The sequence below is a fragment of the Erinaceus europaeus genome, chromosome 5, assembly GCF_950295315.1.
Source record: "Erinaceus europaeus chromosome 5, mEriEur2.1, whole genome shotgun sequence".
In the NCBI taxonomy this organism is placed as follows: Eukaryota; Metazoa; Chordata; class Mammalia; order Eulipotyphla; family Erinaceidae; genus Erinaceus; species Erinaceus europaeus.
The window spans coordinates 8,740,518-8,768,328 of NC_080166.1; the positions used below are offsets into that span (position 1 = coordinate 8,740,518).

A 27,811-nucleotide genomic window follows, 5' to 3' on the forward strand; every position below is an offset into this window, starting at 1 on the left:
AAACTGAATCTGGCAACACTTTGGGGGAAAAAAAAAAAAAAAAAGAAGTACTACTTTAAGTTCTCAAAAGTCCAGAGAACCCTCTGGCTATTCCAGTGAGCTCAGCCTTAAATATTCTTAGTCCTTTGAAAAAATTATGAGTTGCAGGTGCTTACATGTTCAATTATTCTCTTTTTTGCTCTTTTCATTATGTAACCAGTCCTAACAGCAAACAAGGATTATACTTTATGAGGGGTAAGATTTACAGTAATAGAACTTTCGCATTTTTTCCACCGATTTCCCTTATTTTCACCTCTTTGCTAAACGCCAGTCATCTCAGAACACGAAAACACCCAACCACCACGGCAAACATCTGTCGGTGTGCAGGCTCAGCGCTTTGAGAACGGAGCAAGTTTGTCCCTGGCGGCGAGCCGTCCCGACGCTGTCCTGCAGCAACATGGCGGCCGTCTCAATGTCAGTGTCGCTCAGGCCCGCGCTGTCGGGGCGAAGGGCAATGGCTGCAGCGGCCTTTTCCGTGTCCAGGCTTCCGATCAGGTAATAGGATTTGATGAGTTCTCCAAACCCTCTTTCGCCTCTTCTCTTTTTATTTTATTTGTTTTTGAGGTTTCTGCTGTCTGGGACCCCGAGAAGGCCGCGGAAGCGTCCTTTGCTGACCCTTGCAGAGTGCGGGCGGCTGGATTTGGGACAAGTTGCGATCGGGGGGGTCCCTGCCCCGAAATCGGGGGGTTTGAATGCAAGCTGGGGGGGGGGGGGGGCTGGAGGACTTCAGGCTGCTGGGAAACTTCTGGACTGTTGCAGGGTCCAGGGCCTTGTTGCATGAGGGGGTGTCCCAGAGCAGGGGAGGCATCCTGCTGTAGGCACCAGCCCCTCCCTCCCCTCCCTCTCTCTCTCTCTCTCTCTCTCTCTCTCTCTCTCTCTGTTTTTCACCAGTTTGCCCACCACTCATTCTATTTCTTACTCAGGGGACACATTTCCCTCTCTCTCTTCCTTCCATGGCTCTCAGGAGCATTGATTGTTGGGCTTTCTGAACAGCAAGATCGTTTTTTGTTCCTGAGCCTGCTTGCTTGCAATTCCACGTGAGTGACAGCATCACTGCTAGTGATATTGGAAGGTCATTTTTTTTTTTTTTTAACAAAATAATTTTGTGATTTTTTTTTTGGGGGGGGGGCAAGGTTTCCCTGCTAGCATTTTATTCAAGTCCTACAGTCAATCAGAGATTGTTGTTTCCCCCTCCGAGTGTTGCTGCAGTGCGGATGACCCGGAATCCAGCTCCTGCTGCAGTACTGGACTCTCTCTATTTCTCTTTTTTTTTCTCCCTCCTAAAGATTTTTTTTTCTAAAAAATTTCTAAAGTTAACATATCACCCATTCAACAGCGTACGCTAGCACTGTTATCTGCGAATATATATATATATATGTTGTCATTTTACACAGCTTGTCACAACCAGGGTTTGGATTGAGTACTTAGTGCCAGTTGTGGAGACTACAGTTAAGTACTTAGAATACAGATGTAAAGACTGGACCGGGCAGGAATTAGGAAGAAGGGGGATTGATTAAAAAGTTGGAAAGAGTATCTAATCAAATACTTACTAATTTAGTGTCATATTAAAGACACAGGGAATCCAGTGAGTTAGAATGAGAGTTAATGAGAAATAATGTATATGATTAAAAGAAAATGTTGGCCTTTGCAGTGAGGAATAATTATGTCTGAGAATAGTTAATTAAAACCTCAGTGTCTTGGGGGTCCGGCGGTAGCGCAGCAGGCTAAGCTCAGGCAGCGCAAAGCACAAGGAGCGGCATAAGGATCCGGGTTCGAGCCCCTGCCTCCCCACCTGCAAGGGGAGTCACTTCGCAGTCAGTGAAGCAGGTCTGCAGGTGTTTTTCTCTCGCCCTCTCTGTCTTCCCCTCCCCTCTCCATTTCTCTCTGTCTTATCCAACAACAACGACATCAATAACTACAACAATAAAACAACAAGGGCAACAAAAGGGAATAAATAAATATTTTTTTAAAAAAAAGAACCTCAGTGTCTTCAATTTTTCCTTTTGGTAAGGTGTTTTTGATTTCCTTAAATATTTCTAATGAATTAGTTTTTAGATGGAGACAGAGACAGGGAAAGATACCACAGTACTGAAGTTTCCTTCATTGTAGTGGTGGCCAAGGCCCAACCCAAGGTCATTCACATGGCCAAGCAGTGCACTATCCAAGGGGACTATTTCACTGGCTCTAAAGATTCATCCATCCATCCATTCATTTATTTATTAATGAAAGGGAGCCACAACGTCACTTTGATATATGCAGTGCTGGAGATTGAATTTGGATCCCCATGTTTGTAAGTCTAGTGCTTTTAAAAAATTTATTATTTTATTTATAAAATAAAAAATATAGACAAGACCATAAGATAAGATGGGTAAAACTCCACACATTTCCCACTATCAGAGTTCCATACCCCATCCCCTCCTCTGACAGCTTTCCTATTCTTTATCCCTCTGGGAGTATGGACCCAGGGTCATTATGGATGCAGAAGGTGGAAGGTCTGGCTTCTGTCATTGCTTCTCTGCTGGACATGGGCATTGACAGGTCGATCCATACTCCCAGCCTGTTTCTGTCTTTCCCTAGTGGGCTCTGGGGAGGTGAGGTTCTAGGACACATTGGTGAGATCTCTGTCCAGGGAAGTCAGGTTGGCGTCATGGTAGCATCTGCAACTTGGTGACTGAAAAAGCAGTAAGATATAAAGCAGGAGAAACTGTTTAGTAATCAGGAAACTAAAGGCAAGAATATAGCAGATGACATTTGGGGGTCTCCATTTTGTTAAAAGCTACCAGGTCTCTTTTAGGTATATTCCACGAGGCCCATGCTAAGTCTAGTGCCGTAGCCATTGTGTTACCTCCCAGGCTGCTGTGCTGTGTCTGCCTGCAAGTCTGTTGCTCCAGCGGTGTGCAGCCTCTTTGGCCCTTATGGGTCACAGCAAGGTTCTTCTTTCTTCCTTCTTCTTCTCCTTCGCCTCCTCCTTCTTCTCCTCCTCCTCCTCCTCTTTCTCTCTCTTTGACCTCCAGGGTTATTACTGGGGCTCAGTGCCAGCACTACGAATCCACTGCTCCTGGAGGCTATTTTTTCCCATTTTGTTGCCCTTGTTGTTGTTCGACAGGACAGAGGAAAATCGAGAGAGGAGGGGGAGAGAAAGACAGACAGCTGCAGACCTGCTTCACTGCTTGTGAGGCGACCCCTGCAGGTGGGGGCCGGGTGCTCGAACCGGTATCCTTACACCGGTCCTTGTGCTTCGTGCCACGTGCACTTAACCCGCTGCGCTACCGCCCGAGCCCCTACTCTTATGACCATTTTTTTTTTTTTTTTGCATAGGACAGAGAGAAATTGAGAGAGGAGGGGAAGCCAGAGAGGGGGAGAGAAAGATAAGCACCTGCAGACCTGCTTCTCCACTCAAGAAGCGACGCCCCTGCAGATGGACAGCCGGGGCTCGAACCGGGATCCTTGTTCGGGTCTTTCCTACTGTGTGCGCTTAACCCAGTGCGCCACCACCCGGCGGCCCTCGCAAGGTTGTTCTTTACTTGAAAAATTATCAAATATTCTTATTTATTTGCCTCCAGGGTTATCGTTGCGGCTCGGTGCCTGCACTACGAATCCACTGCTCCTGGAGGCTATTTTTTTTCCCTTTTTTTGCCCTAGTTGTTTATCTTTTGTTATTATTATCATTGTTGCTGTCGTTGTTGGACAGGACAGAGAGAAATAGAGAGAGGAGGGGAAGACAGAGGGGGAGAGAAAGACAGACACCTGCAGACCTGCTTCACCGCCTGCTGAGTGAACCCCCTGCAGGTGGGGAGCCGGAGGCTCAAACAGGATCCTTAACTTTGCACCACCTGTGCATAACCCACCAGTCCTTGCCCTTTGCACCACCTGTGCTTAACCCACTGTGCTACTGCCCGACTCCCGGTTCATCCAAATTATAACACACATCAACTTTACTCCATCCTATTGATGAATATTCTTTTGTATGGTCATGCCATGTTTTCTTTATGAAGAATATTAACCTATAGCATATCTGTAGTATCTATTTAAATTTGTTATCAGGTTCATGTTGAACCTCCAACATGATCTGGGAAGTGTTTCTTCACTAGTTTTCCTTTGAACTACTTTACCTTCTTCATCCATCACCATTTGATGTGTTATATACTTTTTATTTTATTTTATTTTTAAAAATATTTATTTATTTACTTTTTGTTGCCCTTGTTTTTTTTTATTGTTGTTGTAGTTATTATTGTTGTTACTGATGTTGTCATTGTTGGATAGGACAGAGAGAAATGGAGAGAGGAGGGGAAGACAGAGAGAGGGAGAGAAAGACAGACATCTGCAGACCTGCTTCACCACCTGTGAAGCGACTCCCCTGCAGGTGGGGAGCTGGGGCTCGAACCGGGATCCTCACACCAGTCCTTGTGCTTGGTGCCACGTGCGCTTAACCCACTGCGCTACCGCCTGACTCCCTATGTGTTATATTTTATCTTTATTTGGCTCACAATATTTTATTTCCCTTGAGACTTTATGGACTATTTGGATGTTTTGATTGATCTCCTCAAATTTTGGAAATTTTCTCTTTATCTTTATGTGACCCATTTCTATTAATCTCATCAAATCCTGAAAATCCAGTTCTCTCATGTTTCTCTTTGAATTTCCATCCAGAAATTTGTGACCTGTTACTTTGTGGTACAGCTTTTCATTAGGAACATAGGAATAGAAGGACATAGAAAGAGGGAGATGAAATTTTTTCCCAGAGACTTTGCACTATACCCCTCCCTCAGTTTTATTATGTGCAGGTTTCTGTGAAGTCATGGGGCTGTAGTGGTTGGGACATGGTGCATGAAAGGAAAAAGGAGAAAGTCATCTTCCAGAATGTTTGTACTGTTTTGCTTCTCTACCAGTAATGCGTGAAGGTTGCCAACGCTGCATCCTCACTAATACTGGTATTGCCAATATTTTCCACTCTGGAAAATGGTTAGCAGTTCCTTAGAAGCATTTCTTACCTACAACCCAATACAAATATTATCCATATCTATTAGTTATAACTTTTAGAGTTAACCTACCAAAGAAGGTGAACCTACAAAAGGAGAAAAGCTATCTCTCCACCAAAACAATGCTTTGTTTTGTTCAGCGGTAGATATTTATAAAGCATTTTAAGTTCTGTATTTCTTAAAAGGCTAAATACAAAATCTTAAGAAAAGCTAAACTGAATCTCTCCTGTTTCTCCAAATCTCATTTGTACTATGGATATTAAAATTGATGTTGAATTATCAATGTCTAATTTCATTAGACTTAAAGAACAGAAGTTTATGCATTTCACGCAAAAATCTGTTAAGTGTACTGAAGAAATTTCTCGAAAATGAGAGCTTCTTGCACACAAAGAGTGGTAGTCCTCAAAAGAGCCAAAACATCTGTACTCACTTTAAAGCTCATCAAGACAGACTGACAGTTTTAGGAGAAGCATATGGCTTGTTGAACAGTCCTCTAGAACAGGATCTTTTGTCTGGTAACCTCTATTCAAGGACCATTTACTTATGTATGGAGTGGCTGAATAAAGAAAAGAACATATTCTTGATTACTAGAGAACACAAAGAAACTCTTCATCTGGCTTTGCTAAGAATATAGGCAAACAGTAAAAAAGAAAGAAAAAAAAAGGATTCATTTTCAAACAGTATTCTCAACATCCCAGATTCCAAGAAATAAGCAAAACAAAAGAAGTCTAGAAAAGCATAAAACTTTTTTAGAGAACTATATGCAGTCAAAGACCCACTTCCTTTAAACAGGCACTTGCTGTTTAAGGGGAAAGCACTTTCTTCTTAAAACTGAGAAGGGCAGAGTTCAACAGCTGTGCTATATTAAACATGAGTCCTTCCAGAAGGAAGAACTAGAGTCTCTAGAGGGTAAGTAATATGGCCGGCTTTCTCCAAAATTATCAAAATGCCTGCTTTGCTTCAAAGGAAAGTTCTCTAAGGGGGAAAAAAAATCTATACAATACATTGATGAAAGGCATAAAGCAGTTTAGATTAGGAAAGTATGCAAAAACGAGAACAGTTTTGTTTTTGAAAACTTCCACTGACTCCCCCCCACGGAAAAATGTATTTTGCAGTGTTTCAATATATATCAAAGAAAGTATTGAAAAGAAGAAGGGAAAAAAAAAAAAACCAAAAACACTTTCAGCCCTAGCATCTCACTAGAATCAACCTAAATTTACCAACCTACACTGTTTTCAAGACAGATGAATTTTTTTATGCACCCAACAGGTGACTTTGTCAAACAGTAAGGGTTTAAAAAAACATTTTCAGCAGGCAGTGGGAAGGTGGTTTCACTGAGCGTAAAAAAAACCAAAAAAACCCTAAATCCTCATCACTGTTAGGAACAGTAGAGTGAAAGTAAAGGTGAAGAGTATTTGGGTATCCGGCAGTAGCGCAGCGGGTTAAGCGCACGTGGTGTGAAGCGCAGTGACCGGCAGTGCACCCCCTCGCACCATGTTGGAGAAAGCTTGAGAAATGTGGCATCTTTCCTTTCTTTGCTTCTTTGTCTCTTTCTGAAAAAGTCAACCCAGAGAGGGGCCAGGCAGTGGAGTACCTGGTTGAATGCACACATTACTATGTACAAGGAGCCAGGTTCAAGTCCCCTGGATTTGTGATGAAGCAGGGCTGCAGGTGTCTCCCTCTCTAACTCCACTTTCTCTTTCAGTTTCTCTCCGTCCTATCGATAATAACAACAACAACAGCAACAATAACAGAATGAAATGGATGTCAGTGTGGGTTTGTTATGCACAGATCAAGCCCTGGGGTAACCCTGGTGTCAATAAAAAGAAAGTCAACCCAGAGTGATCCTAAGGAATTCTGGGCCTTCACTTGCTAAAATGTGTTCACTCATACAGCATGTATATGTAATTATTTGACTTCCTCAAAAGGTTGCATTTTATACAGAGTTCATTATGGTATTTGTCTTTGAGGATGAGGATGTGGAGTTAGAAGGGTTTGACCAATGGCTGCGTGATTATTATTCAGTGTCTTTTGTATGGTCTTTGTTTTTGTTTGACTTTTTCTCTTTTTCTTTCTTTTTTTTTCCCCTCCCCTTTGTGTGTGTTAAGATAAAATATATTAGGATTTAATAAAGAGACACTCCTCCACCATTTGTGATTGACCAGTTCATGTTTGTTTAAGATGGCTGTTTTTAAAAATTTTTTTAAATATTTATTTATTTTCCCTTTTGTTGCCCTTGTTATTTTTTCATTGTTGTCGTAGTTATTATTGTTGTTATTGATGTCATCGTTGTTGGATAGGACAGAGAGAAATGGAGAGAGGAGGGAAAGACAGAGAGGGGGAGAGAAAGACAGACACCTGCAGACCTGCTTCACTGCCTGGGAAGCGACTCCCCTGCAGGTGGGGAGCCGGGGGCTCAAAACAGGATCCTTGCACTTTCCACCACCTGCGCTTAACCCGCTGCACTACCGCCTGACTCCCTAAGATGGCTGTTTACGTCCTTGTGGTTCTCACATGTGAGGAAGGTGCATTGGGTCCCAGGTCACAGCCGCCGTCTTGGTGAATCCTAGAGCCTAGTGCCTACCATGCTGGTTTTTGTCATGTAGTCTCACACGTATTGGGCTGTTCCATACTGGTCTGTCACACAGTCTCCATTTTAGTTTTGTCTCCATGGCTGTCCCCTCAGCTTTTTGGTCTTCCTTATATCTGTATAAAATAGGGCAGATCAGATGGAGGCCGTTCTTCTAAACCAGCTTAGGGTTGATCAGCAATGCCGTCTCTACCTTTTCCCAAAGTAGAGTCTGAGACAAGGTCATGGGTGTAGATGGTTTACTTGAGAGCTGATCTAAGAACTAGACGTGAAGAGCTTGGGCATGAGATAAGGAAAGGAGAATGTATTACACTGAAGTTGCTGCTGTGAGTTGTAGGGAGACTCAGCTTCACTGGACTTTCTGAGAAGCATACAGCATGTCTTTCAGTATTGCCTTTTTGAAGAAAGATTGAAGAGTTATCTTCTGATTTTTTTATTCCCTGGGGTTAAATAGTCTTTGAACAATACTTCTGCTTCTGAAGACCTTGAGTACAGAGTTCCTTGAGGTATGATGCTAGAATATAACCTCAAAGTCTGAATTCCTGCAGCTAGGTTTGAAATCACAGCTGGTTCAAGAGAATGACATAGGCACTGGCGGCATCTATGATTAACTCCCTCCAAAATGAGAATCTCTGTAAGCTTTTTCTTTTTGGTTGGAGTGTGTATATGCGTGCTAAAATAATGATTGTACTAGCTTGCATTTAGTGGACACTTAAACACTAAATAATTGCTTCCTTTATTCTTATCCTGTGAAAATAAATCAGGTCATTTTTAGACGATCCGTTAACCATTATTGTTTGATCTGTTATCCCTAGCAGATAGCTCATAATTATTAGGAATTACTTCATTCACTAATATTCTGTAGGACATAACAAAGGATCTAGAAACTGAGGGCTCACAACTCAACTATAAATAAGAAAAGTTCCCCAGGAAAGAGATGGTTTCTTTTTATACAATTCCATTTTAAAGAGTTCTTGAGGGGGTAGATAGCATAATGGTTATGCAAAGAGACTAACATTCCTGAGACTTTGAAGGCCCAGGTTCAGTCCCCTGTACCACCATAAGTTAGAACTGAGCAGTGCTCTTTTTTTTTTTTTTAAAGCGGGGGTAGACCACTTGGTTGAGCACACATGTTACAATGTGCAAGGACCCAGGTTCGAGCCTCCAGTTCCCACCTGCAGAGGGAACACTTTGCGAGTGGTAAAGCAGTGCTGCAGGTGTCTGTGTCTTTCTCCCTCTCTTATCTCTACCAACCCTCTCAATTTCTGGCTGTCTCTACTCAATAAATAAAGATAATAAAACATTTTTTTTAAAAAGTGGTTAACAGTAGAGTATCCCCATACTGTATACCAGCTATTTGCCCAGGGGTTGTATTTGCTATCCTAGCAAAGATCAACCTGTAGAATTTTCTTTGACTTTGAGATTATAACAGATAAGGCTAGTGGCTGGTAACCTAACCGTTCTCATTCTACAGGTGGGCATATATTTTTCTTTTCTTTGATGATGCTTGAATGAGTGAAAGGAACATCAGGCTCTTGCTTCTGCCCCATTGTCTCTGACTTATGTGGTGGTCTTGCCTTCCATCTTATTTGTATGTCTCAGCACACTGTTTCAGTGCAGAATTTGCACTGAAGAAATACAACATGCATCTAAGGTTGTTTCACAGATTTCTGTTTCTTTCTTATTTAGTTGAAATATTATTCTGCTCAGAATGACTTAAGTCCATCTCAGTTACTGCTTTTCAGTGCCCAATCACTAAGGCACAAGTTTTTGTTTTGGTCCCAAATTTATTCTTTTTGGCTTTGACTTTTGTTATTGTAGTCAGTTCCCTTAAAAGTCATCTACCTGGTGTCTTTGACACTTTCTTTAAAAAAAAAAAAAACAAACGAAAAACCTGCATTCTAGAGATTTTCTGTTAACTCCTGGTACTAGCTATATTTCTAGGCTAAATTCTTAGCTTTCTATACTTAAGCTACTTCATTGGACTCATCACCTTAGTCTAACATAGTAATTAGTGACACAGCTTTAGAGCCAGTTCTGTTCTAGATTTCAGTCCCAGCTCAGACTGTTCCTAGCTCTGTATTTACCTTGTGTCTTTTTTTTTCTTTTCTTTCAAATGAACATACTAATCTCCATTTCATGGCGTATACAAACTGTTTAGGGCGGTGTTTTATATAAATGGAATGCCTAATTATAAACAACACCACCGTCATCCTTCCCTTGGTTGCGTCCATTTCTTCCTTTCCCACCCATTCCTTGTAGTTTCTTGGATTATCATAGCATCTTGAATTTGTCTAATTTACATGAGTTTGTTCTTCTCTCTCTCCTTCTCTCTCTCTGTATCTCTCATCCACTATCAAAAGAGAAAAAGAAAAAGAAAAGAAAAAAGGCTGCTAGGAAGTGGTTTGTATTGTCTGTTGCTGGGAAATCATTACTATTAGTTTCTTATGCTTTTGGAGTTCGTCTGTGCATAGGCAAGCAAATACAGTCTTATTTTCCCCTCATATTTATACAAGTCAAGCATAACAATCACACTCATTTTCCTTTTGCTTTCAGTTTTAAGGTTTTCTTAAAAATCTTGTCACTTGGAAATGTTAGAGTACGTGGAACTCATTCCACCACCTAGATGAAACAGAGTTAGTATTTTGCTCTCTCCCCCCCCCCCGTTTTGTATTTATGTATACATGTGTAGACGGAGAAAGTAAAATGAAAGCATGTATATGTGTATACTTATATATAAGAAACTACTGTACATTATTTCTTACCTAAGTTATTGGAAAATAAAGAAAGAGCACAGTGCCCTGTTGTTAAAATTCGGCGGGCTCTGGCCGGGCGGGCTAGCTAGCTTCACGGCAGGTAACAGAGACGCGGAGACAACGGCTGGGCAGGGAAGCTGTATTTCTTTATTCAGGAACAACGATTCATAAACTAAGACAAACTAATCACCAAACAGAACTCTGCTGTCTCTTTGCGGCGGTGCAAGCACTCTCTCTTAATCTGGAACTCAGGAACCCTCCAACTGTGGAACTCTCCCGGGGTTCCTTCGAGGCGGGGCCAAGCTGGCCCTGAAATTAACTGGACTGATCTAATTCTCTTGGCGGGGGAGAACTAGAACCCAATGTAAAGCATACAACAGTGCCCCATTGCTAAATATATTTTTGATTCTGTATATTTAGAAGGGGTGGGGGTGGGGGAAGGGAGAGACATCAAAGTAATTCTCCATCCATGGACTCCGTGCTCGGCGGTTCATGGTGCTCTCATCTGCTGGGGAGTGAACCCAGCGTCTCACACACTTTTCATGTTTTAAGGTGAATTGCCATCTAGTCCATGAAGGCCGAGAGGGTTAGTAGCTAAGTGGTTCCTATTAGTTCAAGTGACTGAGAATAAGGACAGAAGTAGAACACTGTTCTCAGTTGGATAGAAAAAAGAAAAGTTAGTAATTGACACTTTTTAGAGAAAGTCTGGGAAAAAAAATGCTTGTTAATCTTTTATGGGGTTCTCTGTCTTCCTACTAAGTCAACTGATGCTGCTTAACAGCAGGAAGTAAAGAAGTGAGTGATTATTTCTCTCCATGCCAGTCACTTAACATGTGATTTAATTCTGCTAGCAACCCTGTGAGGTATTATTATCCTTATTTTTGCAGATGAGGAAATGGAAGTGCAGAGTTGAAAAGTAATTTGTGGGAGTCAGGCTGTAGCGCAAAGCACAAGGACCGGCATAAGGATCCTGGTTCGAACCCCGGCTCCCCACCTGCAGGGGAGTCGCTTCACAGGCGGTGAAGCAGGTCTGCAGGTGTCTATCTTTCTCTCCCCCTGTCTGTCTTCCCCTCCTCTTTCCATTTCTCTCTGTCTTATCCAACAACGACAACAACAACAATAATAACTACAACAATAAAACAAGGGCAACAAAAGGGAATAAATAAATAAAATAAATTTAAAAAAAGTAATTTGTTCGAGATCGTATTGCTTTTGAGTGGCAGATCTGGCATTTTAACATTGGATTGACTAACTCTGAAGTCAGTAATGACCATTGTCCAAATTGTTTGGCGAAATAAGTGTGAATGTTAGTGTGTTTTTTTCTTCTTCTTCTGAATGTATCTGTGACTATCTCTGTGTTCTATTTTGTTGTCTCATTGCATTATAACATATAGGCTTTAAATATGCAGCCCTGAAAATTAATGTAGCATACATGTGCATCTCTGTACTGATTCATACTCCCCGTATAATGACTCTCCTTCCTTTCCCCCTTTCTCTTTTCCCTTTTCCTATCCTCAGTGCACAGTTCGGCTTGGTTTACTGTGGTGCAGAGGATTGAACCTGGGATATCAGCCTCAGACAGAAAGCCTTTTTGCATAAGTATTATGTTCTTTCCCTAGCTCTCCATGAAATTAGTCTTAATCATTTGATCATCAGTCTCTTCAAGAAGTAGTGTGCCCAAGAGTGCCAGATCTGCTGATGGAACTTCACGTTTGAACTCAAGAGTAAGCAACACCTGCCAACTGTTGTTACAACTGCCTTTCTTTCTGATATAATGTCTGTTTAATGTAACTGTCGTGCCTTGAAGGCTAGTATATTTTCTGTGGCTAAATTTACTACTTATTTAAGTTTAACTTATGACAATACATAATGGCAGTGGTTTTACAGAGAAAAAAAAATTAAACCCAAAGAATGATACTGCAGCAAATAAGTAACAACTTCCAAGTGAAGCAAAGACACAGTTTTCTTTTCTTTTTGATTTAGGTGGGTTGTTCAGAGTGAAACAGTGGCATGAAAACTGCTGGGAAGTAAATCATGATCACAGCTACTTGGCCCTTGATAAGCTTTGCGAGCGAGCATACACAAATAAGCCATGTGCTCTTACAGACTTCAAATGTAGCTTTTGAAAGTGACATCTAGATTTGTTTGCAGATAGTAAGCACCAAATCAATAACACTCCCAACCTCAAGCCACCAACAGACATAATAATACAGCTTGACTTGGTGCATGGTGTTCTGTAACAAAGTCTGTGAATAGAGAATTGCTCATCAAACTGTGTCAATACTAAAGCCCCAAATACCTGTGGCTTCAAATAAGATTGACCCCTTGTTCATACTGCATGTTCTTTGTGGGACGTTGCTCTGTTTGACTGTACTCGGTGACCCGGGATAACCACCACTGGTTATGATGTACACGTCTCTGAGTATGAGTGATGCTGAATATATTTTAATGTGCTGATCTATCATTTGTTTATCTCTGGAGACATTCCTGTGCAAGTCCTTTGTTCATTTTTTTTTTCTTTGCTCATTTCTGATTTGGCTGCATTTTAGTAGTTTGGGATATATTCTGAGCATGACTCCTTTATTAAATTTATAACTTGTCAATACTTTCTCTAGCCCATTTCTTTCTTCATTTTTTAAAAATTCTTTTAAAAATAGTTTTTAGTATTTATTTATTCCCTTTTTTGTTGCCCTTGTTTTATTGTTGTAGTTATTATTGTTGTTATTGATATTGCTGTTGGATAGGACAGAGAGAAATGGAGAGAGGAGGGGAAGAAAGAGAGGGGGAGAGAAAGAGAGACACCTGCAGACCTGCTTCACCACCTGAAGCGACTCCCCTGCAGGTGGGGAGCCGGGGGGCTCGAACCGGGATCCTTAAGCTGGTCCTTGTGCTTTGCACCATGTGCACTTAACCTGCTGTGCTACCTCCTGACTCCCCTTTCTTCTTTTTTTAAGGCACATTATTGAGGGAATAGTGACTACGGGCTTGTTGGCATAGGAGTAGGAGTAGATTTTCACACCTTCCAGATAGGTATCAGATACCTCACCCACCAAATTGTCCCCCTTCGCCGTAGGACACTGGGCCTCCTCTCCCCTTCACTTCCCTCCTGCCTCTCTCCTTTCGTGTCCTTGGATCTACAGGAACAAACCACAGCCTGCTAATGTCTTTTCCCTTATAGTTTTTATTAGGTCCTCACCTATGAATGAGATCATCCAACATTCACCCTTCTCTGACTTAATTCATTTAATATCATTTCCCCCAGTTCTATCCATGTGCAGCAATAGAGACCTCATCTTTCACAGCTGAGTATTGTTCCATTGCGTGTGTTTACCATGACTTCCCTAACCTCACCCATCATTAGACATTGGAGTATTTCCAAATCTTATTACAAATACTGCTGAAGTGAACATTGGCAGGCATAGGGTTCTTTGGGTGAGAGGGAGGGAAGGGAGAGGAGAGGTTTCTTTGGATTTTTACTTAGAGGAATAACTAGATCATGTGGTAGATCAATTTTTAACATTTTGCGAATTTCCAGATTATTGTCCACAGGTGTTGAACAAATTCACATTCCCATCAACAGTATAGGATTGTTTTTATAACTTTTATTTATTTACTTTTACCACCATAGCAGGGGTGATGCTTGCACATTTGTACCATGCTCATTGGCGTCTTTCTCCCCCCCCCCCCCCCGCTTTCTGATTGAGACTGAGAGACTGAAAAATAAAGGTGAGAGAGTGAGATGGGAAAAAACTTATACCCCAGTTCCACTGCTCATGAAACCTCCCCCTTCCATATGGGGACTGGGACCTTCATCCCAGGTCCCTGTGCATGGTAAGCAGACACGTGAGCTCCTCTGGGTGTGCTGCTGTCTGACCGCCGCCTCCCCAACCGCCCTCCTGCATTTCTTTCCTTGAAAATTTTGTCATTTCTGGGACTTCACTGGCCCAGGCTGAGTTTTGTCAATAGAGAGGGAAAGAAACCACAGCACTGATGTGCAGAAGGTCTGGCTCAGACATGGCTTGCACAAATGATACAGCAGTCCACTCTTCAAGGAAGCTATTTTGCCTGCTCTGTTTCCTTCTCAAGAGTGTGTGTGTGAGGTGGTATCTCCTTGTCTCCATTTGCATTTCTTTGACAGTTGCTGACCGTGAACATTTCTTTATATGCCTGTTGACTATGAATAGCCCACTTTGGTTAGAAGCCTGTGGGGGGGGGGGCGCAGGTGGTGCTGTACCTGGTTAAGTGCTCCTATTACAGTGCACAATGACCCAGGTTCAAGCCCCTGGTCCCCACCTGTGGGGAGGGATAGTTTCAGGAGTGGTGAAGCCCGGCTGCAGGTATCTCTCTGTCGCTCTCCCTTTCTACCTCCCCCTCCCCTCTCAATTCCTCACTGTCTCTATTCAATAATAAATGAATAAAAATATAATTAAAGTCAATTGAGATCCTACTCTCATTTTTTTTCTACTCTCTTTTTTTAAAAATTTTATTATCTTGATTTACTTATTGGCTAGAGAAAGCCAGAAATCAAGAGGGGGGATAGAGAGGAAGAGAAGAGACACAGAGAGACACCTGCAGCACTGCTTCACCACTCGTGAAGCTTTTCCTTTGCAGGTGGGGACTGGGGACTCGAACCTGGGTCCTTGCTCATTGTAACATGTGAGCTCAACCAGGTGCTCCACCACCTGGTCCCTCAACTCTCTTTTTTTTTTTTCATTTTATTTTATTTTATTTATTTATTCCCTTTTGTTGCCCTTGTTTTTTATTGTTGTAGTTGTTATTGTTGTCATTGTTGGGTAGGACAGAGAGAAATGGAGAGGGGAGGGCGAAGATAGAGAGAGGGAGAGAAAGATAGACACCTACAGACCTGCTTCACCGCTTGTGAAGCGACCCCCTGCAGGTGGGGAGCCAGGCCTCGAACCAGGATCCTTACATGGGTCCTAGTGCTTAGCGCCACCTGCGCTTAACCCGCTGCGCTACAGCCTGACTCCCCTCAACTCTCATTTTTAAAATGAGATTTCTATTGCTGAGTTTTGGGTTCTTTTACATATTTTCATTATTAGCCACTTGACATGTGGCATGTAAATATCACATGTCCACATAGGACTTGGGAAATAGCTCCACCTAGACATAGGGTTTTTGCTTCGGTAAGTGGCATAGTTGCTAGACTGTGTAAATCCTGGTTAAAAACTTGATAGCTGGGAGCTGGGTGGTAGCGCAGCGGGTTAAGTGCACATGGTGCAAAGCACAAGGACCGGCATAAGGATCCTGGTTCAAGCCCCCAGCTCCCCACCTGCAGGGGAGTTGCTTTATAGGCGGTGAAGCAGGTCTGCAGGTATCTGTCTTTCTCTTTCCCTCTCTGTCTCTTCCTCTCTCCATTTCTCTCTGTCCTACAACAACAGTAGCTATGACAACAATAACAATAACAACTACAACAAGCACAACAACAAGGACAACAAAATGGGAAAAATGGCCTTCAGGAGCAGTGGGTTTGTAGTAGAGGCACCAAGCTCCAGTGATAAACCTGGAGGCAAAAACAAAAACAAAAACAAAACTTGATAGCTACGTTTAGGCATTTTAAGAAACTGCCAAACTATCTTCCAACGTGTATTCATTTCCCACTAGCCTGAACGATCGATCTTTGCTGTTCCACACGCTTCTGGAATTTGGTGGTGTTGGCTTTGTAGGTCTGTAATGGCACCTGGTTGTGGCACGGATCTGTCCCTTGTTGACATACAGTCTGAGCGCCACTTCACAAGCTTACCTGCCATCTACAGATCAGGTGTCTGTTCAGATCTCACTTCTTAGATGGATCGTTTTCTTCCTGTTAAATTTTAAGAGTTCTTTATCTTTTGTGGATACATGCGATCAGATATATGCTTTGCACATGTTCCCCCCCCCAGCTGTGTTTGCTTTTTCTTCTCTCTCCTATTGGGATCTACACCCCGTGGGGGCTTGATCAGCACTGTGAAGTAGAAAGGAGACTTGCTTATGGTGGTGCTGGAGACTGAACCTGGGACCGTTGGCCTGAAAGTTGTTTTGCATAACCATTATGCTGTCTTCCCAGCTGTGTGTGTGTGTGTGTGTGTGTGTGTGTGTGGTGTGTGTTTAATTTTTTTTTTTTGCCTCCGGGGTTATCACCAGGGCTCGGTGCCTGCACTGTGAATCCACTGTTCCTGGAGGCCATTTTTCCCATTTTGTTGCCTTTGTTGTCATTATTTTTATTGGAGGATTAATGGCATATAGTAAATGCAATTAATTGTTGATGCGTATGTAAAATTTCTCAAATGTTTGCAAAATCCTCTCATCCCCAGCCTAGGTCCTCCTCCCCCATCATGTACCAGGACCTGAAAGCCCCCACCCCCACCCCGATGGGTGCAATGCACAAAACCCACTCCAAGGTCTGCTTTGTGTTTCCTTTCTGTCTATTCTTATTTTCCAACTTCTGTCTGTGAGTGAGCTCATTCCATATTTATCCTTCTCTTTTTGGCTAGTCTCACTTCACGTGATTCCTTAAGCTCCAGCCATGATGAGGTGAATAGAGTGAATTTGTCATTCATAATAGCTGAATAGTATTCTATGAGATGTATTTATTTATTTTTATTTTTTTTAAATTCATTTATTTATTTATTCACTTTTGTTGCCCTTGTTTTATTGTTGTAGTTATTATTGTTGTTGTTACTGATGTCATTGTTGTTGGACAGGACAGAGAAATGGAGAGGGGAGGGGAAGACAGAGGGGGAGAGAAAGACAGACACTTGCAGACCTGCCTCACCGCCTGTGAAGCGACTCCCCTGGCAAGTAGGGAGCCAGGGCTCGAACCGAGATTCTTTCCCTGGTCCTTGCGCTTCACGCCATGTGCACTTAACCCGCTGTGCTACCGCCCGGCTCCCCGTGAGCTGTTTTTAAGCTCGGGCCTTAGGAAACTAGTAGCTTCCCCTCTTGTCTCTGAGAATATTGTTTCTTAGACTATTTGCTCTGACTTGAAGTACAGGTTGGCAAGATAGCACAGGGAACTTGCATAGAAGAGAGGCAGGTTTGATCCCCAGCACCAGCCTATGCCAGAGCTGAGTGGTACACTGGTCAAAAGATTTTTTTAAATTGAAAAAGAAAAATTATAGACTATTCATTCTTGGAAACCACCTAGCATTTTGTGAGGAAGTTCAGGAGAACTTGTAAAGGGGCATCAATATTCAGTGCTAGCCGTGTACATAAGATCCTGCTGAACAAGGGTCTTTTACCCCAAGTCAAACCATCCTGAGACACCATGGGTAGCAGACACAAACTCCAACCACCAGCCCCCCCCAAAAAAAGAAAAAAAAAACCTGACCAAATTAGAGATTTGTGAGCAAGACAAGTGATACTAATTGTTTTTGGTACTTGAGTTTTTGAGATGGTTTATGTCCAAGTAGTGATAACAAGAATGTTATAAATAATTCAATAATTCACTGTGACATTATACATGTTAAGACTGAACCGAGGGACTTGGCACGGGCACATCTGGTAGAGCCTGCAGTAGGGGAGCTTCTTGAGTTGTGAAGCAATGCTGTAGGTGTCCTCCACACACACACACACACACACACACACACACACACACACACACACACACACACACACACACACAGACACACACCAGCTTTAGTTTATGGTGGTACAGGGGATTGAACCTGGAATTTTAGAGCCTCAGGCATGAGAGTCTTTTTGCATAACCATTATGCAATGGAACACCCTTTTCTCTAGATTCCCCTTCCTCTCAGTTTTTGTCTCTCTAAATAATAATAATATTAATGAGAACAGCCAGAAGTTGTGGATTTGTCTTTAAGCCACAGAGCCCCTAGCCCTGGTAGTAAAATAAAATAAAATAAAATAAAATAAAATAAAATAAAATAAAATAAAATAAAAGCATGAGTAACTTCAAGGGACCAGAAATTATCTGCTGAGCGTTCACAATCTCCAGAATTTCCTAAGGAGTCCGTTAACACAGGCCCGCGCGGTCAGCATAGACTGTGTGCCTGAGATCCCAGGACCACCGCTTGAGTCCCGCGGGGCACAGCCTTAAACCAGAGCTGAGTCAGTGCGCTGGTTTTCTCTTCCTTCTCTCATTCTTTCCTTATCATAAAATGATAAATAAATATTTTTTTAAAAAAATCCTCAGCTTTCTGGTGAAAACCAGAATTATCTGTTGTCAATGTGTAACAAATAGAATCAATCCAAATCTGCATGAAATCAAAGTATTAATCTCCAAATTGAACTATGGGGAAACATTAGTATGAATTCTAACTAGAAGATTAAAAGATAATACTTATACATTTTTATTATGAATAATTCCCACAGATTAAAAACATGCTGATACTTTGGTCTATACTTTTAAGTGAATGATAATGAAATATTTCATTATTTTGAATCTATAGAAAGTTTTTCAAATTTTCTTCATTAGACAGAAACAAGAATGAAAAAAATTGCTAATGGACAACATATAGAAAAGTGAAGGGGGTCGGGCGGTGGCGCAGCGGGTTAAGCGCAGGTGGCGCAAAGCGCAAGGACCAGAGTAAGGATCCCAGTTCGAGCCTCCGGGTCCCCACCTGCAGGGGAGTCGCCTCACAGGCGGTGAAGCAGGTCTGCAGGTGTCTGTCTTTCTCTCCCCCTTTCTGTCTTCCCCTCCTCTCTCCATTTCTCCCTGTCCTATCCAACAATGACGACATCAATAACTACAACGATAAAACAACAAGGGCAACAAAAGGGTAAAAAAATAGCCTCCAGGAACAGTGGATTTGTGGTGCAGGCACTGAACCTCAGCAATAACCCTGGAGGCAAAAAAAAAAAAAAGAAAAGAAAAGTGAAGAAATTATTTTAATATCCTGGAAAAATATCTACAATGAGAGAAAAGGCAAATACTTTGGTTAAGTTTAGTAGAAATAGCCGTGAAGATAACTAGCTTACAATATATTTACAAATAAGCTGTTTTGATTAAAACTCATTATTACAGTAAAGTTTAGTGTTTACAGAATTTACGTTAAAATGTCCAACTAGTCAACACAGTGGAAATTTATCTGCCTGTAGATGTCTTTTTTCCCCTCTTCTGAGCCAGGTGGATCTTGGAGAAAGTACTAAGTGGCAGTTGTTGCTCTGAATGCCCTCAAGCAAAGAATTAAATTAATCCTTTGAGAGTCATCCAGCAAATGAAGGAAAGATTCTTGCAAGAGTCATAAGGGTAATTATGTTCACAGACCAGGTTTTGGAGCGGAATTGAGAAGTCATAAGAAAGAGAATGTGGGCAAGGTGTTATGAGGGCAGAACAAAGAAAATGGAAGAGAGAAACGTCAAGGAGGAAGTAATAGGTTATCCTCTAGATACATGTCAACGAGGTATAGATACAGAGTCTAGGTGAGAAATACGGTGTCACAGTGAAAATAGTGGTTATAGTATAAAACACAAATTAAATGTAATAATAATACATTATGTTGTATATATAAATTACTGGAATCAAATGACATTTTTTTTTGTTCGTTTTTGTTTTGTTTTGCTTTTAATAGACTTTGGATGAAAAAGACTTAAGCAAGACACAGTGTTTTTATACTGTAGGAAAAATAAGTCAACTTCTGAACAGCAAAGAGTACTCCAAACTAAACGGAAATAACAGATAATAACTATAGCATAAGTAACAGATAAGAGACTTCTATCTAGAATAGAAAAGCATTATACTCTTTTTTTAAATAAATCTTTAAAAAAATGTAAAAATACTTATTTTCCCTTTTGTTGCCCTTGTTTTATTATTGTAGTTATTATTGATGTCATCATTGTTGGATAGGACAAAGAGAAATGGAGAGAGATGGGGAAGGCAGAAAGGGGGAGACTCAGAAAGACACCTGCAGACCTGGTTCACCGCCTATAAAGCGACTCCGCTGCAGGTGGGGAGCCGGGGACTGGACACGGGAACCGTAAGCCGGTCCTTGCGCCTTGCGCCTTGCGCCATGTGCGCTTAACCCGCTGCTCTACTGCCTGTGGTGACGTGGCGTACCCCAGGACGTTATGCACCTCTGCTGGGTGTTTTGAACCTCTGATATCAAGTTCTACGTATTATCAAAATTGCAGTGGTGATTTTTTTTTTTTTTTTTTTTACCATTTGAAAAAGGACCAAGTGCTAGATAGTTGACCTGGAAATTTGATTCATATCCATGCTAACTTTTGGAAGATAAATCTACATTAGAATAGTTTAATGTTTTGGAAAACTAAAATGCAAAATTGTCACGAGAAGTGATAGCAGTGACATTCATTAATAGAAACTTTAGTCTGTGTATGCAATAAAAAAAATCTCTTAGATTTTTAAGAATTTCTCTGGGTTGTAATCAGGACAGTTTAGCAGAAAGGAAATAGATTTTGTTCTTACGTTACTTCTGACTTTATATTTCTCTTTAACTATTAAGGCTTCAGTTCTGTGGATGGGATACAGGACTGAATACATTAGTTAATGTGGTCATACAGTTCAATCCTACTTATAATACTGTCCTTTTGAAATTAGAGTGAACAGAATTAGCTAACAGAGTATTAAGATACAACTGAGGGGGCCAGGAGGTAGCTCTCTGGATCGAGTTTGTGTCTCCCAAGTGTAAGGCTCCATGGATGTTAGAATGTTATGGTCTCTTTCTCTCTCGTGTTCATCTGCATCTGAAATAAAAAGAATGGGAAAAGTCGAAATGAGAGTGGTACAAGTGTGCATTGTCAAGGTCCCTACACCAGGCACAGATAAACAAAATCTGATTGAGATTTTTATTTGTTCTTGATGCCACAAGTGAGGAATCAGTATTCCAAAAAAAGTTGATATACCTTCCCCTCTCTCTTTCTCTCTCTCTCTGTCTCTCTCTCTTGTTTGTGACACACTGGCTGTTGTCCACTCCGAGAGAGCAATGCAGTATCATCAGAATTGCAGTGGCTGCCCAAGTGTGACAGAGCTTTTCTACTGTAGCCTGTTGTGAGAGTCTGCCAAAAACTCAACACACGGAACTAATTGGGGGGGGGGGGAGTTTGAGAGAAAGTGTGCTCTCTTTTTTCTTTCTATGCTTTATGTTTTATAAGACAGATATTGTTAAAAAATAATAATACGCTTGTTGATGTACGATTTGCCTGTCTCTCTCTGCTCATCGTATGGCTGGCGTCTAACTTGAAGTCTTGCACTGCAGGCTGTTGAGCACGTCCGCATGGCGACCGGCACAGGACCAGACTCGAGACAGGCAGCTCATAACAGTTGATGAAAAATTGGTAAGAATTCTCTCCTACATTATGCCTTCAGGATTATTTTGTACAGTAGGTTTCAAGTGTGGTCTTCTGGGTGCTTGTGGGAAAGTTATTTGGATTTCTAGATTGTGTATATTAAATCAGATACAAATATTGAGAAATTAAATGAAGAGTGCCTCATAAGTAACAACATTGATGTTTCTCCGGACTGTATGTTGTTACTGTATTTATACACACACTTAAACATGCTTTTCTTCTCAGGCATGAGGGATTCCAGCTAGCAGCAAGTGTTAATGGCTTGTTAATAGTAGAATTATGGTAACCACCAGAGAGCTCTTCAGTTTGTGGCCTAGATGTAACCTAATATTATTCAGTAGCAATAAATTTGTAATTTCTAAAAATTTCTAAAACTTCTGATAGAAATATGTACTATAGTAAAAGTCTTGTATGTGGTTGATAATTATTAACTAGGTGTTTGTTTTCCTTACTATTCCCCTTTCAAACTGTGTGTAGACTCATCACTCAAATTTGAACCTGTAAGCACAGTTTAAACAACAGGACACATTCAAGTTTCTGTTTGCAACATTAAAGATAAAAAATAAATAGGCAAGAAAGCAGAGTGGTAATTTGGAGAATTTATCATCCAGTGTTTAAGGCTGGTTGGCTTAATCTTGACCTTTTGTCTCATAGGTATGCTTATTGACATTCCCATCCTAGTAGAGGCTACTATTATCTTTGACCTACATTGCAACATTTCTTCATTGATCTCTTGCAGATATTTTAATTTTCCTCTGTTTCATTTTTCCATGAGATTTCCTAGAATAAGTCCTTTTCAAATGCTGGTTATATCACCCTCTTGTGTAAAAATCTTTTCTTTTATGTTTTGTTTTTAACATTTTTTATTTATTTCCTTTTTCATGCCCTTGTTTTTTTTATTGTTGTTGTAGTTATTATTGTTGTTGTTATTGATGTCATTGTTTATTCTTAAATATTATTCAAACATCACATAATAAAAAAAAAGACACTGTGTGAGAGGAGAATTTATAGATATCATGTGTTCCTGAATTATTACTTTTTTAATTTTAAAATATTTTATTTAGTTTATTATTTTAATGAGAAAGTGTAGATACAGAGGGAAAGATACAAAGAGAGAGAGAGCGTTGCTCAGTTCTGACTTATGGTGGGGCTGGTAATTGAACCTGGGACCTCAGAGCCTCAGGCTTGAAAGGCTTTTGCATAACCATTGTGCTATCTCCCCAGCTCGAATTATTACTTTTATTACCATTTTTTCTACTTTCTTAGATAATAGTTTTAGACATACAAATCCCGATAAGTGTTTAGTCATTTCTGTTTTGCTACCAGGGTTTTCACATGGGCCCATACAATGCCTCCATTCTTGGTGATCATTTTTTTTTTTTTACTGTTTGTTTTACTTGATTTGGTTGTTTGAATAAAGGGTGAGGTTGAGGGGGAGAGAGAGGAGAGACGTCATTTGCAAAGCTTCTCCCCTGCAGGTGGGGACCAGAGGCTTGAACCTGGATCCTTACACATTGTATCATATACGCTCAACCAGGTGTGCCACGACCTGGCCCCCATTACCATTATTATTTTTTAATTAATTTATTCATAAAATAAAAAATATCAACAAGACCACAAGATAAAAGGGGTGCAATTCCATACAGTTCCCACAACCAGAGTTCTGCATCCCATCCCCTCCCCTGATAGCTTTCCTATTTTTTATTCCTCTGGGAGCATAGACCCAGGGACATTATGGGGTGCAGAAGGTGGAAGGTCTGGCTTCTGTAATTGCTTCCCCGCTGAACATGGGTGTTGGTAAGTTCATCCATGCTCCCAGCCTGCCTCTCTCTCTCTACTTGTGGGCCAGGGCTTAGGAGAGGTGGGGGCCCAGGGTACATTGGTGAGTTCCTCTGGGGAAGTCAGGTTGGCATCATGGTAGCATCTGCAACTTGGTGTCTGAAAACGCATTAAAATATAAAACAGAACAAATAGCCAAGAACCTAAAGGCAAGAATATTAAGTATTAATGATAAATATTCCGAATTGTGAAGTAGGTCTGTATTTTGAAACATGTACAAATAGCGTTTTAATGTCACTATTACATAGTGTAAACCAGTTGACTAAATTAGTATGCGACTCTTATTAACTACTCAATGAATTTAAAAATCAGAGAATGACTTTAGATGTTACCTAGTTGTGGATTTAGTTAGATTATTAAATTCAGTTCCTTTTTTCCTTTTTGTATATTTTTAATTCATTTTATAGGACTGGGGAATATAGCCTAGTGATTATGCAGAAGACTTTCATGCCTGATGTGATGCTCCACAGTTCCAAGTTCAGTCCATGGCATCCCCATAAGCCAGACCTGAGTAGTGTCTGGTCATAAAATAAATAAACAAATAAAATTAAAAATACAGTTTTTAGTCAAAGGAGAGACAGAGAGAGAGACAGAAAGAGGTAAGAATCATTCTTGCATATGTAGTACCAGGATTGAATTCCTGACCTCAAGTATGTAACATCTTGTGCTCTGCCACTGAACTATGTCCTTGTGACTATCCTATATTTATTTAGGGGAGAGGGAGATGGCCAGGGAGAGAGAAAAATAAGATATTTGCAGACCTTCACCTTGTGAAGAGTCTCTCCTGCATGTAGGGAGAGGGGGCTCGAACCTAGGTCCTTGTGCATGGCAATGTGTGCACTCAACCAGGTGCACCACCGCCCAGTCCCCCGCTATGTTTTATTTTTGTAAGTTGCTTAACCGTTTGCTCAGAAGGCTTCTTATGTGGAAATTCAGTAATTAGGAAACCTGATAAAAACCGTAGGAGCGCCGGAGAGTAAAGGTTGGGAGGGAACATAAAACAGACATATTGCCCTCCCTAAAGTGACCTTCTCGAAGGAACTTCATAGTTCCTTTTGGTTTGGAGAGACAACTTAATCTTTTACTCTTTGTTATTAGACTAAACAATTGATTTTTAAACTTCTATTTAAAAAACTTGCAGTTTAGTTGGTTTTCTTTTCTTTTTTTTTTTTTTTTTTTTTAGGGTATTTCTATTACTAGACAGTCATGATTATTAGAAAACTATTTCTTGTGGAGGAAAAGTTAGACTTTTCAACAGAGGAAAGTGAACCATCATATATTTAAAACCAACCCCAAACCTTTTGCCATGCCTTGAACCTTCCACAAAACTTGGCTCAGAGCCCGAAATGTAATAAACATGTGGTTAGAAATAGAAAACTGAGAGTTTAAACTTCTAGATGAAAATGTAACAACACACTGTTTGTAACTTTGGGTTAGACAGATGCCTTTTAGATGCATTGCTTAATCATAATTATTACTAATTTAGAAACTATAGTTGGGCTTTTCTCACAGTTAAAATGTTCTGCTTTTTGAAAGACACAGTTAAGGGAATGAAACAATACGGCCCAAACTGGCAGAAAATACTTACAAAACACATACCTAATATAAGAAGTCTATCCAGAAACTAAACAACACTTCTAGATAATTAATAAGATGTGAATTCAAAAAAATGAAACAAAACTAAAAGTAAAAAAAAGGTATGAATTCAAATCAAATGAAAAGATACTTTACTCAGAAGATGTCCAGATTATCAGAGCATATGGAAAAAATGGCAGTATCGTTAGAAATTATGGAATGAATACTTCAACGCTAAGGAGATACCACAGTGCATTTATTTGAGTGGTATAAAAAATGACCATAGCAAGTGCTAACAAGAATGTAGAATCACTGCAAATTGGCATTTTCATTCTTTAAAACTCCCTTTCCTTTTTTAAAAAATTGAGATAACATTAACGTCTAATATCTTGTATGTTTTGGGAATTATCTTCATGACAGTATCCTACCACCAGCATATATGGAACACTCTTGTTTTCTCTTGAACTTTTATTTGTTTGTCATGATTTGTTTATGATGAAGGGGTTGGGGGAGAAGAGAAGGGAAGATCTTTGGGCACTGCTCGGCTCTAGTATGAGGCGGTGCTGTGAATTGAACCTGGAGTCTCTAGGGCTTCAGATTTGATTCTCCAACAGGCTGAACTTTCTCCCGAGTTCTTTTTATTTTTTTTCTTCTCTTCTTCACCATTTCTCTTCTTCTCTCTCTCTCCACCTCTTTTTCAAATTTTATTTTTAATGTTTTATTAGTGATTTAGTATGGATTTACAGAATCCTAATAGGGGTATAATTCACACCTTTCCCACCACCAGAGTTCTGTGCCCCCCCCCCTTCCATTAGAGACTTTATTAGTTCTCCCACGATCACAGATAGGGATTGACTATCTATCTATATTTATATATATTTGCCCATTTTTTCCTCCCTATGTTCCTGTCTTCCCTTCCTTTCTAAGCCACAGCTACTACTTCTGAGTGTCCTTCTCCCCCCTTCCTGATAGAATTGGAGCTCAGATCTCTGGTCATCTTCACATTTACCCCTCTGCAAGTATGGGTGCTAATTCTTTGTGAGGTGCAGAAGGTAGGAGTTCTGGCTTCTGTAATTGCTTCTCCGCTGGACATGTGAAGTTGGCAGGTGGATCCATATCCCCAGCCTGTCTTTCCCTCGTGGGATAGGGCTCTGGAGAGGTGAGGTTTCAGGACACATTGGTGAGGTCATCTGCTAAGGGAAGTCAGGATGACATCATGGTAGTGTCTGCAACTTGGTGGCAAAAAGGTGGTAAGTTATAATGCAGGACAAAATGTATAGATTAGGGAGTCGGGCGGTAGCGCTGTGGGTTAAACGCACATGCTGCAAAGTGCAAGGACCGGCCTAAGGATCCCGGTTCGAGCCCCCGGCTCCCCACCTGCACGGGGGTTGCTTCCCAGGCGGTGAAGCAGGTCTGCAGGTGTCTTGTCTTTCTCTCCCCCTCTCTGTCTTCCCCTCCCCTCTCCATTTCTCTCTGTCCTATCCAACAGTGACGACATCAACAACAACAACAAGAACCACAAGAACAATAATAAAAAAACAACAAGGGCAGCAAAAGGGAATAAATAAGTAAATAAATAGATACCAAAAACAAATTGTACCGAGCAGATGGGAATAGGGACTTTAGGGCGGACAGAAGCTAGGAAGTCCTTGTTGGGTGTGTTCCTAGGGACCCAGGGCTGGTAATTTTTGCCAGAGTTTGATAACTAGCCTGTAGGTGGACTAAACATATTTTCTGGGAAAATTGTATCAGAGTTGAGAATAGGGCTAGAAAGTTGGATCAGGGCTCCCAAACCTGAAGAAAATATATAAATACAATCAACAATTTACCACATTGATCTGGCCCCAGGGTCCAGATCTATTCATATTTAGCACAGGAAACTCCGAGTCAGTCAGTGCTCAGTCCGTGGCCACAGCTAGGAACATTGTAGGCCGCACTCATTTCAGGACCAGTTTTCCTAGAGTGGTACAATGGCTGACCCAGCCTCCCTTCAGAGAGTGGGACGGACAGTCCTTGCCACTGGTAGTTCATAGTGAGGGTAAGGTCCTGAAGAAGCCCAAAAGAGGGCTTAGGATGATGTTCCTGATAGAAGTGGGCAGTGATGGTGGAGGACGGGATCTATTAGAAGTCTAGGCCCATTGGCTCTATGGGGCAATCCAAGGACTCCCTGACTAGGGTGCCCTGGCAGTGACCGAGAAGGCCATCGTTACGTGAGCCAGTCTCTTGCCCTTTCCCAGCGTTTATAGCCCCTTCTAAACCTGGTAAGCGTAGGCTTTCTGTCTCCCAGATGTTTAAGTGTTGAGGGTCTTTTGTTGAATCCAAACCTGTATTAGGTTTATGGGGTCTGGCCTCAATTTAGGGAGGAAGCACACCTAGGATTTCAGTGAGGTGTAAACTAACCTTGAGCTTCACTGTATTTACGTGTTTAGTGACTGTGATAAAGGTTGTCTTAGAGACAACAATTGTCCTTTAGTTGATGAATGTTTTTTTTGCCAGTATATCATTTTTGCTTGTTTGTTTGTTTGTTTTTCTAGTTTATTCCTTAAATCATGAGAGAGAGTCCTAAATTGGTGATTCTCAACAAGTGGTCAGGGCAGGGGCATCCCAGACTAAAAATCTCTTTGAAAATGTTGTGGTCAAGATTTTTCACGGTACTCCAGATGTTTGGTGCAGGGTTTGTGGGAATATATCTCTTCCTTTTAATCTCAGCAGGTCTGATTGGAGCAATTTAAAATTTAGGGTCTTACATTCTTTTTTTTTTTTTAATT

General features: G+C 41.1%; 1 protein-coding gene across 1 annotated transcript in view; it reads left to right on the top strand.

Annotated features, from left to right (window-relative positions):
* The first annotated feature begins 372 nt into the window (after nucleotides 1-372).
* The window catches only part of NDUFS4 (NADH:ubiquinone oxidoreductase subunit S4), a 79,030-nt gene continuing 51,591 nt past the window's right edge, over nucleotides 373-27,811 (top strand). The window contains exons 1-2 of the mRNA XM_007518900.3: nucleotides 373-534; nucleotides 21,539-21,617. Coding sequence (XP_007518962.1) covers nucleotides 437-534; nucleotides 21,539-21,617 — 177 coding nt within the window. The 5' untranslated portion in view covers nucleotides 373-436. The remainder of the gene's footprint in view (nucleotides 535-21,538; nucleotides 21,618-27,811) is intronic.